The sequence below is a fragment of the Anthonomus grandis genome, chromosome 16 (assembly GCF_022605725.1).
Source record: "Anthonomus grandis grandis chromosome 16, icAntGran1.3, whole genome shotgun sequence".
Lineage (NCBI taxonomy): Eukaryota > Metazoa > Arthropoda > Insecta > Coleoptera > Curculionidae > Anthonomus > Anthonomus grandis.
This window is the reverse complement of record NC_065561.1, coordinates 8,206,549-8,219,653: the sequence shown is the minus strand read 5'-3', so window position 1 is coordinate 8,219,653 and position 13,105 is coordinate 8,206,549. Positions and strand designations below refer to the sequence as shown.

Genomic DNA, 13,105 nt, shown 5'->3' with positions numbered 1-13,105 from the left:
TGATATTTCGGCTGGGGCGGAGTTACAACTCTCGGACAACCGAGTACAGCGTTGTCGGACTGTTTTCTGTAAATGGAAAATCAATAGTCGTGCGAGACTCGCAAGTTAATAGAAATCGGTAAATCAGCGGAGCTGTGGCATCCTTGTTTAGTAAAAATTATGGTTTCAGATCGCTTGAAAATGTAAACAGTTTTAGCTCCCCTTTTTATATATCTATGCATTTACTAAATTTTTTGAAATGCAGTTTTTAGAAGTATAGCCACTTAATATCTGCAATATTAGTAAACACTAAAATTGCACTTGACAAGATGTCATGTATTATGTCAATTGAAGAACGCGTCAAAACTCAGCCTCCTATTCAGGAAATCAAAGCCTTCTATGCATTTCTTATTAAATAAATGCGTGTATTTATGTGACTTAATTTTTTTCTTCTTATGGGCTTATTTATCAACCGATTTAAAAACTAAGCATATCAAATTATACGGAAAAAATCTGCATTTCGAAAGTGGTTGTTCCCAATAACGTGATATTTAAAAAAATAAGGTAAATACGAAAATTGGTGGTTTGGTCATTTTAAATAGGCATGTAAAAAATTTAAGTCATAAAATGTTATGAAATCTATTTTTCCATGATTACTTGATTAAAAATTAAAACTTTTAATGGCACTCATGGCACCCCATTTTAAACAATTTAAACAATTGATTTTTTCTATGAGTATAAAACAAAAAGTAGCAAATGCAGCATCATTTTTCTCAGAATATTATTTTCTTTCGAAATACGTAATAATATATTTTCTAGTGTCTCATTTAAAATAAGAAAGCTAATGTTACTTTCAGTTAAACAGGAAGTGATGGAAAAACTAAATATGTCAAAAGGTGCTCTTATGACTATCCTATCGATATACCAAATTTTATGTGTTTATCTTGAAGAATAAAATAGATCTAAGAAAGGTGGAAAACGATTCAATAAAACACCGTTAATTTTACTTTAAATTTATCATGCAATGGGCCCAAAAAGGATGAAAAAAACCAACCTACAATTATATGCCGATAACAACAACAGTTCACATTAAAAACTAGTACCAACCGCATAAAACCCAACAAGTGTTCCTATTCAAAAACCGTCCCTTGTAATATTGTTCCAATAGCGCTTTCCCCTTTATTCACTCCACAACATTATCCAAACATATGCAGAGACTTAGTCAACACTGCTACTCTCTTCGCTTCATCAGAATTCACTTTTAACTTCTAAATAATTCGCCGACAGTGAACACTCACACAATCAGCCGCCAAAAACTTTAAACCACACCAACCGGCCTTCATCCGTCGATTACTTGAGCCTCTCTCCTCTCTCCCACTGGTTCATCACTGTCGCTCGGTGGCTGGTTGAGTCAACAGGCTACTTTTGGATTTCTAGAAACCCTTCACTGGCGCGCGGTCTGGTTATGCCAAAGTTTGGCTTATACAAAATATTTATGGGTAATAACTATATTGGCCCATTACAGTCTTTATTTAAAAAAAGCAATATTAATCTTATAATAATGCCAAAGAATCAAATCAAAAATCAAAAAAAGTTTATTACCAAAAAAAAATATTATAAATATTATGAGAAATATATAAAGAATGAGAAAATAAAATTTGACAGATTTTGGTAAAAGGAACTGCTTCGCGATTATATAAAACCGATAGCGCAATTGCGTGAAACAGGCATTAAGAAGAAAATGATATTACAAAGCATCATATTAAAACTGAAAAGATTATAAATAAACACAAAAAAAATTCTTAATTAACCTAAAAAAGAACAAAACTAAAACTAAAAAGGGCAGAAACTAAAATGGCAAAGCAATTTGGCTAGCATGCGATGGAAGGCAACAAGAATAGACAAAAGAGAACTACAAAAGAAAGATCAAACAGGCCAGCTTATCTTTGGTCTTAGTTGATTTTACGGTTTATGTTAAATATACTACTAGGCATCTCGTTGGGAGTCGAGAAGAATTTGCTTAACCTTGGTGTAAAATTTATTAAGTGGCAAATCTTTAATATTATTTGGCAAGTTATTCCACATTGTAACTCCGACAACCGAAAATGACTTGTAGAAGTTACTTGTTCTATGTTGAGGTATTCTAAAACTTCCAGCATTACGAGTATTGTGTGAATGTGAGAGAGTAGTAAATAACTAGTTTAAATAAGGGGGTTGACCCGACTTTATTATTTTATATATAAAGGCATATATATGCAATTTTCTTCTCCTTTCCATATTTAAAATACCGTATGTTGAGTTATGCATATCCGCAACATAAATCGAAAATAAAAGAGGTCCCAATATGGAGCCCTGAGGAACACCAATTTCCAAGTCAAGATACTTTGAGTGCTCCAAACTTCCATTGTTAGTCTTTAATAACACCGAATGTGATCTTTTTTTAAGATAGGAATCAAAAAAAGAAACCGTGGATTCGGAACAACCAAAATATCCTAACTTTGCAAGGAGCATTGAGTGATTTATTGTATCAAACGCTTTGCTAAAATCAAGCATTCATTCAATGTAAGTCTTATATTATCTAACATTCCCACCAGACTAGTAGTTGTACTATTCCTCCTAAATCCCGATTGCGTATCTGGAAGTATATCAAATGAGTTAACAAAATTATAAAGTTGTTGGTGAATATGCTTTTCTAGAATTTTAGAAACTACTGATAAAATACTTATAGGCCTTATGTCTTTTAGTTCTTTTGGATTAGAGATTTTTGAAATGGGTCTTATAAGTGCTTTTTTCCAGATATCGGGATAGACATTTGTAAGAATGCAAGTATTTAAAATGTTTAGAAGTGGTTTTTTACAAAAAGGTAGGCAAAGATTGATATCATTTATACAAAGTCCGTCAGCTCCTATAGCATTTCATTTTATGGTTTTAATTATACTGTTAACGCTTTATTCATCAAGAAGACTTAAATTTAATTCTTGATACTATTATTCCATTTATTTTCATTATAAAAATTTAATTTGGTTAGTGATATATTGTCAATTTGGTTAACGCATTGAGAAAAATAATTATTTAGGGCTTTTGGATTACTAAAATTACAAGGCAAATCGGTATTCTTTGATTTAGTTAGATGTAGTTTATTAGCATTTTTCCAAAAATCACGATTTTTTTTGTGTTAAAATATGGTATTTTTTCCGGCTGAATAGCATGTTTTGTATAGTTTCGCAATTGCCTATAATAGTTTAACTTTAACTCAGTTTTATTTTTTTTTATATTTTTGCATTTCTTTATCTCGGAGTCTTACAAGCAATTTAATATTGTCAGTTATCCAGGGAGTAAATGGTTTATCTTTAATAGCTTTAGTCTTAATTGGCGCATGTTTGTCAACTAAACAAAGTATATTGTTGTTAAAAGCCACAAGTTTATCGTTAACGGAATTTAGGTAATAGATACTATCCCAATTAAGTCTTAAATTCAAATTCAAATTCAAAATTGTTTATTTTGCCAAAAGTAAAAAATACATGTATCATTTAGTTACACATAATATACACAGTTGACAAAAAAGGACCAATTCACGATTACAAAACCGGTAACAGTGACCGCTGAGCGGACGCCTGCGAAAGGACCCTTAACCTAATAAATAGCTAATATAATAAATACAAAAAATAAATTAAAAAAAATAGTACATATAAAGTATGCAAAGAGAAATAAATAAAAAACTACTTAATAAAATAATTCCCAAAAAAAAACAAAAGAAAACAAAAAGACAAATTAAAAGTAAGAGTTCTGAAGAGAATGGGAGCGCGCAGAAAGAAAACGAGTCTTGATGACAGTTAGATTTTAGGGATAAGTCAGGGCGTGGCAGAATATTAGAAACAATATGAAATAAAAAAATAAAAAATCAAATAAAAAATAAAAAATCTCAACATCGAAGTTATTATAATATTGATATTATTTAAGTACTTAAATTTATTTATGTGACTTTTAAAACTTATAACCTAGTCTGTTCTTCCAATAGGATCTTATTTATTGAATTTTTAAAAAACAAAAATTTTGAATTATTAAGGACTTGTGTCAAGCTATTCCACATTTTAACATGCAAAACTTTTTTCATAGCATGAAGTTCTATGGTGGGGTACAATATAGCTTTGGTCATTGGCGGTACGCTGTAGCCCTAAAGTAGTTCTTGGAAGCGGTTTAAATTTTTCTAAAAATTTAATTTAGGGGGGTTTGCCAGTACTTATTACTCTGTGTATGAGACAGTAAAAATGTTGTTTTCATCTGTTGGCCATATTTAAAATTTTAAATTCATTTAGATAGGGCGTTATATGCTCTCTATAAGATATATTATATGATAACCTCATACACCAGTTTTGCATCTTTTGAATGGATCTTTAGTTACCAATGATAGCGAGTCACCATAGACAACATCACAATAGTCAAACAGGGACAGAACCAGAGAATTACATAAAAAATATTTTTGTTTTTGAGGTAGATACTTTTTATTATAATTAATATTTTTAAGTCTTAAATATGCAGTGGAAAGTTTACTATTTATGTGTTGCTGAAAAGATAGGTCTGTGTCAAAAATAACCCCCAAATTTTTTGCATTTTGAACGACTGGTATAGTATTATTATTTAAAGATACCTGAAATATTTGTTCAATTTGTTCACGAAGTTGTTTATCTTTGTTTATTATAAGAATTTTAGATTTATTTGCGTTTAATTTTAAATTATGGTTCTTTGAATATAAGAATAATTGGTCTAAGTCATTAGTAAGTTTTTCTTTAGCTTCTATCACATTACTCTTCACTACAGGTATAGTAAGTTGGGTGTCGTCGGCAAATTGATTGAATTTACAAAATTTAACACTCCTGTACATATCTGCTACATAAATGGCAAATAACAGAGGAGAAAGGACGGATCCTTGAGGTACTCCCTTTTTGACAAGTTTGAGATCCGACTTTATTATTGTAGTCTTTTTTTGTACTTACGTAACTATACCTAAAGGTTAAGATATTTTGTAACAAATTTAGTGCATCTGTAGAGAATCCATAATACTTTAATTTTGCTAATAACAGTTCAAGATGTACCGTATTGAAAGCTTTACTAAAATCTAAAAGTGTCATGCAAGTACTATTTGTTTGTTCTTGATTTTCTCTTATATCATTGAGGATATTAGTTAGTGTTGTGTGCTAAAATTCTTTCTAAAACCAGATTGGCAGGTTGGGACTATATTTTGCTGTTCTATGAATGACTCAATTTGTGAGTAGATATGCTTTTCAAATATTTTTGACATAGCAGAAAGTGTACTAATTAGTCTTATATCTTTAAGGGTTTTTGGATCGTTAGTTTTAGGTAGTGGTAAAATTTTTGCAGTTTTCCAGATTGTTGGATAAGTTGAAGTTAATATGCAAGAATTAATAACATTTACAATAGCATCCGCACAAAAGGGTAGACACAATTTTATATCCCTTATTGATAAAAGGTCCTCGCCAACAGTATTAGATTTTATTTTAGAAATAATTTTAAACAAATTTTCATGGGTAATTAATTTGAATTTTAAATTAATATGAGTAATTAGTTTGTTGTTTTTATAAAAGTCAATGAGATGATTTGGTACTGTATTAGGCTCATTATCTGTTTCTAAAAAAAATCATGTATATGAGTGGCGTTATTAAGAGTTTCCGGAATGTCTATTTGATTATTTTTAGATGTAAGATGAAATTTTTTTGCTGTACTACCTTCCATTACTCTTCGCAAAAGTATTAAAAAATTTAATTTTTTCCCTAGCATTTACATGTTTTGTGAAGTTTCGAAGCTGTCTGTAATACTGTAAATGTTGATCTAATTTTGTTCTTAAAAATTTTCTGTGGGCATTATCTCTTAATTTTATTAACTTTTTAACATTATCTGTTATCCAGGGTAAGTAACACTTTTCAACAATTTTTTTAGTTTTTGAGGAAGCATGTTCATTTATTATTTGTATTAAAGTGGAATTTAAAATGGAAACTTTTTCATTTACATCGTTAGCCCTATACAATCGATCCCAAGATATTAACTTCCCTTGGTTTATAAATGTGTCAATGTTAATGCTATTGTAATCTCTAAAAGTAATAGTTTTAAACTTATTATGATTTTTTGATATCTTGAAAAGAGAATATATTAAATTGTGATCCGTAATACTTTGACAAATAGCCAGGGATCCAGATTTTGTACAATTAATATTTTGACCTGTGATTATAAAATCAATGAGGCTATGTGTCTGATGTGTAAAGTCAAATCTAGTAGGTTCCTGAATGTGCTGAGTATATTGAAATATTTGTAATAACTGCCTAAGCTTGTTGGGGTAGGTAGAGTTACTTAAGAGCTTTATATTAAAGTCGCCCACTATAATAATATTGTCATAGTTGACAGATAAGTTACCTAACATATCCTCAAATTGATCAAGAAATAAAGAATTGCTCACTGTGGGTGCTTTATAAATATTGATAAAAATATGGTTTTTGTTTTTAATTATAAATTTTATAGCTATATATTCAAATAAATTTTGATTTAGATCAACTAGCGCAAAACTTATGTTTTTATTAATATACAGTGCTACCCCGCCTCCCCTTTGAGCCCTATCTTGCCTGACAAATCTATATCCAGGAATATTATACAAGTTATTAGGTATACCTGGATTTAACCATGTTTCAGTTAAACCCAGTATATCAAATTTATATTCTGACATATAATTTTGGAACTCGTCAAATCCTGTATTTATCGATCTCACATTAAAATGGCCCACCAAAAAACCCTGCAAGTCTGTAAGATAGTTATCATTTGACACATAATTATATACATTTTCTCGATGTTGAGCAGACAAGTGATCAGCCATATTCCCAAACATACCACCACATTTTCCCTGACTCCCTATTATGCGTAGTTAGCCCCAATTTTGCGCGCTCCATACCCCTAGAGAAAAAATAACAAAAAAACTATTTTTGAAAAAATTCCCAAAATAACAAAAAAACTCCAAAAACAAAAAAAACATGATTGTAAACATTTAGAATTAATTGAACTAAGTAAAACAAAAAACTCAACATATTATGTAAGTATGTATGTGATTTTGTTGACAACCGCCCAATGGAATATATTTAAAGTTTGCATAAGTACCAACACCATAATGTACAAATATGTATAACACAGTTCAAATTAATAATTTAAAATATCTAGGGTATACATGCTCTCATTAATAAAGTCTTAATCAAATTAATATATATGTATATTAAAGCAATAAGGATTTTTTCAGGAAAAATAATAAAATAAACGCATAGGTAAATTTCAGCAGATTTTTTTCGAGGCCAAGGAATATTACCTCGGCGCGATTTTCAGCTGTCCAATAGCGACAGTTCTGTTTGTTGATGTCATGCCCATTTAAGTGAAAATGAGCTTCGTCCGAAAACAGAATATTGTTCAGAGTTGGAGAGCGCTCCGACATTGTTTAGGCAAACATGCGGCTTAGGTTATGACCATTGGATTTCAACTCGTGAACTAATTGAATTTTGTATGTATGCAGTTTTAGCTTTTACCAAAATTCGGCGCAGGGATATTCTTGGTATGAATCGGGTTGATAATCTGGGATCCCATTTTCAGAAAAAAATTGTATCATGTAGCCGTGGTCAATACCAACTTTCTTATTTTAGTACGTTATCTTATTACTTTCTTTTCCCTGTATACAAAGTTTTTATTGAAAAAAATGTGCAACCAAAAATATTAATCGACATGTGCGATCACGAAAAAGCCCTCATTTATTTTTTGTTTTTCAAAAAATTGAATTTGTTTCATATTTTTGTCGTTCAATGTATACAGGGGGGCCCATCAAAAACAGTCCAGCAAGGTTTGGGATCTTTTTTAAAAAAATTAAAAAAATGCTCGGATGAACCCATCGATTTTTGATTTTAGGCAGACAATTGTTTTTAATACTTCCAACCACTTAACATCAATTTCTTGGCGGGGGTTGCAACCACCTTCAAAATCTTAAATAGGAGTGGGGGTCAAGCTTATTTCAAAGGTCTTTTTATTCTAGTTGCAACTGCCAAGTTTGAAGTTGCTAACTTGAGTTTTCGCAGTATGACAACTTGGCAAAGATTTTGAAACAATACCATTTGTTTAATACTTTAGCGCTAGTTTTTAGAGGTTCTTGATCAACAAAACAAGAACGCTCGCACCCGTCGATTTTTAATTTTATAAAAACGATTTTTTGTTTATATTTTTAACCCCACAACTTCAACCTCTGGGGCGACATTCACCCTTATTTTTTTAATGGGAAGGGGTGTGTTGTGATACATCTTTTAAAAGGGCATTCAATTTTTTTTACAATAGCGCTTTGTTTTTTTAATTTGAGTTGTGGGTTTCAGAGAAATCTAATTTAATTTTATTGATTAGTACTTACGCATTATCTTATTAAATGTTGAAAACATCCGCGGTTTACCTCCATAGAATAGTACAGTAACTGTTCAAAGTGTTCTCGGACATTGTGAAGAATATCGGGTGCTATTTGTTGGCATTCATGAATGATGCGGTTCCGTAAATCTTCTAACCATTCAGGTTAAGTGGCATAAATTTTCGATTTCAGATGTCCCCACAAAAAGAAATCATATAAATCGGGTAATCTCGCAGGCTATTCGATAGCATCTCTTCTCCCAATCCATCTACCAGGATTCGTTTCATCCAGAAACTGACGTACTGGTAATGCATAATGGGGAGAAGCCTCGCCTTGCTGAAATATCGCATTTTCTTCATGGTAACGTTGATCGTTTTCCATAATTTCAATCAATGCTGGGTTAACGGCTTTCTCCAAAAGGTCTAAGTACTTTTCTCTATTTAAATATCCGGGTAGCATTTTAACATTCCGGTATAGGATTAGACATCCAGGCGAATTTAATTGGTCGATTTGAGTTCGTTTCGCCAATAAATGCGAAGTGCCAAAATTAGGGTCAGAATGTTGGACGGTGCTTAAACACAAGTCGGATTGTTGCAATGTGGTTGGCGCGGTTTTTCTATTAAATAGGCTGACCACGTGTCAACAATCCGTTAATGCGTTCTCTGTTCGTGCAGTATTACAGTACAATATTACTTCGTTACAATTCGTGCAATATTGGAGTGTAATAATTAATTAATTATGGAGAGACTAATAAAAGTTACCGACAATTTGTATAGGGGTAACATGAAAAATGAAAAAGATGTCGTGGAATGGTTAAAGGAATATGAGCAACAGACATTTTCGTCATGACGTTATAAGTCCAGTATTAAAAATGCTAAAAAATTTGCATAGAGGTAATCTAAATATTTCTTAGCTAAAACTTCCCAATAATTTATGTAATAGGTTAATAATTGGTATAAGCGGTATACTATCGTTTACAAGGTTTCTTGGCAGTAAACGCATTTTATGAAGACCTTTTAATAAAAAGACGATAAAAAAACTAAAATATCTATATCTTATATGAAATCAAAATGTTCTAAATGGCTTAGACGATCACCTCTTTTCGACTTTGCATCATGTTACTAAACACCCTGTATATCCTTGAGATTCAATTCCAGAATATTTATGTATAAGTCTTATAGTTGAATTTGTCAATTCATGAAAAGCCTAGTCATTTCATATAACGTCAGCATATACCTAGCATAAAGAAAAAATATTGTTATGCTATCTGCCAAAAACTATGATAAACTACCTTAACTGTTCTTATTAAAATATAGATATTAGATAATTATTTGTTCTTAATAAAAACAGCTACGGTAGTTTAGATAATGAAGAGATAAAAAAGTAATGCGCAACATTCCGACCTGCATTTGAGCACCGTTCAACATTCTGCCATCGTTTTCAGCAATACTTTGTGATTAGTTGATTGAAGATGGTTGGTTGAAGTGTCAAATCCTATACCGGAATGTTTAAATGCATCCCGGTAAGACAAATGGTCCAATTATGTGATCCCCAAAAGTACCAACCCAAACGTTTAATTTTTGAGGGTGTTGAGTATGAACCTCATGGTAGATGCTTGGATTCGTGTCGGACCAGTACCTATAACAGATTAACAGTGCCATTAAGAAAAAAATTAACATTTGTCTGAGAAGCAAACATTCAAAAGATAGTTGGGATTATCTGAAATTAGTTCGGACATTGTTTCACAAAACTGTAAACGGCGGTCGTTATCATCTTCATTTAATTCTTGAAGAAGTTGAATTTTATATAGGTGCCATTTATTATGTTTTAGAATTCTCCGTACAGTGGTGCGCGAGACACCCCTTACATGAGAAAGTTTTCTAGTACTTAATGTAGGATTCATACTAACTTCACCGAGAACACCGACTTCTACTGCCTCATTTCTCACTGGATTTTCAATATTTCGTTTTTTATTTGCCATCGAACCAGTTTTCCGAAATTTTGCCGCCAACTCTAGGATGTTAACTATGATGTACGTGTTCATCTGCATGTCTCTCGTTAAACAAAGTTGCCGTTAGACTTGCACATTGATTGTTTATAAAGTATAATTCAATAATTTCCACTCTCTCCGCAATAGAATAAATCGTTTTTATCGAATCGAAAGAAAAGCACCAAAATAACTAATTCGCATCAACATGTTTACTGAAGATAAAGTCGGACTGATTTTTGATAGTTTAAAAACAATTTTTTACTCACACCTAAAATATCCAGTAAAATGTTTAGAATTCCATTGCTTGACGATGCGTAGCTCAAATTTTAAAAACAAAGCGCTATTGTAAAGAAAATTGAATGCCCTTCCAAAAGATGTGTCACAACACACCGCTTCCCATTTAAAAAATAAGGGTGAATGTCGCCCCCTCTAAGAGTTTGAAATTATGACATTAAAAATTTAAAGAAAATATCGTTTTTCTAAAATCAAAAATCGACGGGTGCAAGCGTTTTTGTTTTGTAAATGAAGAACCTCTAAAAACTAGCGCCAAAAAGTATTAAACAATGGTATTGTTTCAAAATTTTTGATAAGCTATCATACTGCGAAAACTCAAGTTAGCAATTTCAAACTTAATAGTTGTAACTAGAAGAAAAAGGCCTTTAAAATAAGCTATTACTAGACCTCCACTTCTATTTAAGATTTTGAGGGTGGTTGCAACTAGTGTTGTAAAATGCTCAAGAATTTATTTTTCGAGAACGTTCCTCGAGCATGAACGAGCACGAACGAGAATTTTCAGCACATACGAGCATAAATGAAAAAAATGCAAAGGAAACATATTAGGAAAATATCTGAAATTAAAAATGTTTGTGTTTATTTATGTTCTTTCTATTTATTAAGTTAAACTTTCAAACAACCTATTTAGGAACTCTCCTCCGAACTATCCTCTCCCTCCTCGCGCTCGCTTGATTTTAAATCACTCAAAATTTCCGTTAAATCAAATTCAGACTCGTCAGACTCAGAAGAATCATCTTCAATGGTATTAATTTCAGCCCCAGATTTGGTAGTGAGTTTTATTTTTTTTTTATTTCGGTTCCATTAAATTGGTAGAGGTGTACTACTACTTGAGAATAAACGTCACGAAAAAAGTCGTGAACGTTCGCAAACGTTCTTCTAGAATAAACGGGAACGTTCTATTGCTCACAACACTAGTTGCAACCTCCGCCAAGGAATTGATGCTAAGGGGTTGAAAGTATTAAAAAAAATTGTCCCTCTAAAATAAAAAATCGACTGGTCGGAGCATTTTTTATTTTTTTTTAAATAAAGGTCCCAAATCTTGCTGGACTGTTTTCGATGGGAACCCTGTATAGCTTTAACCTTAAACTAGTGTATTTTTATTAAAATGTAGGTTCTAGAAGTATAGATATTTGTTAAGGCACACGTTTGTGATTTCACTTTACTTTTAGATCTGATGATGTCCCGATGAAACACGTGTAATCAACTTAATACACCCCTTTGTTGTAACTGACTCAACATCATTTCTGGGTAACACTTTAATTTCTCTCTTAGGTCTACATCATGGGAGAGGCCACAGCCTTTACCTCAAGGTTGGGAGATGAGAAGAGATCCAAGAGGAAGAGTTTACTATGTGGATCACAATACCAGAACGACCACTTGGCAACGACCCAACTTAGAAAGATTGCAGCATTTCCAACAGTGGCAGGGACAGAGGCAAAATGTCGTACAACAAGGTTTGACGTTATGATAAGTTGATATTTCGAGAGCGCTAATTAGCATTAATTTTAGGTAACCAAAGGTTTTTATATCCACAATTTCAAGCTGCTCCCACTCCTGGGCCATCATCCACGGCACCAGATGAGGATGATGACGGTTTAGGTCCTTTACCTTCAGGTTGGGAAAGGAGGGTACAGCCAGAGGGGCGCGTGTATTTCGTAAATCATAAGGTAAATTTTATTTTTGCTTGATGCTTATTGCAATATTGGATAGAAGAAAAATAATAATGTGTTAACTCTAATGGAGTCAAGTCCGGTGAGCGTCGTGGTCAGTTTACAGGAATACCGCTCCTGTAAACTGGCCGCGGCAATCCATTTATTTCTATATTGTTGATGCAAATAATTCTGAACGTTTAAAGTAAAATGCGGTGGAGTACCATCATGCATGAACAACATATTTTGCCGAAGTTGTAATGCCAATTTTTCTAATAAATCTAGCAGCGTATTTTGCAAATGTTCTAAATAATTCACACCAGTTAGCCTAGGTGGTAAAATTACAGGACCGATTATAAAATTGCCAATGCTTCCCGCCCACACATTAATCCTAAACTCATGTTGAAAATGAGTTACTTTAGTGGCATTGGGATTCTCATCAGCGTAAACATGTTTATTATGAATATTAGTTACGCCACTTCTCGTAAAGCATGCTTTATCTATAAACAACATTTGCTTAGCAAAATTTAAATATTGTTGTTTTTTCATTGACAAATTGACAGAATCTCACACGTTGTTCAAAATCCGTAGGCGAAAGGTGCAAGATCTTGCTTAATGTAAAATCTTCATGGATTCTTTCCAAAATTTGTTCCTCCATCTGAGAAGTCCTTATCATACGGTGCCGTCCATAATTGACGTTTCAGCAAATTCAGCAAATGTTTGATGATTTGGTATACGCCGATTTGGAAATCTTTGCCCATATAC

At 32.3% G+C, this 13,105-nt stretch overlaps 1 protein-coding gene across 2 annotated transcripts in view; it reads left to right on the top strand.

The window, feature by feature from the left end:
* The window catches only part of LOC126745492 (E3 ubiquitin-protein ligase Su(dx)), a 124,162-nt gene that overhangs the window by 37,984 nt on the left and 73,073 nt on the right, over positions 1 to 13,105 (top strand). For both annotated transcript variants that reach the window (XM_050453361.1, XM_050453362.1), the window contains exons 7-8: positions 11,964 to 12,145; positions 12,201 to 12,358. In XM_050453361.1, coding sequence (XP_050309318.1) covers positions 11,964 to 12,145; positions 12,201 to 12,358 — 340 coding nt within the window. The remainder of the gene's footprint in view (positions 1 to 11,963; positions 12,146 to 12,200; positions 12,359 to 13,105) is intronic.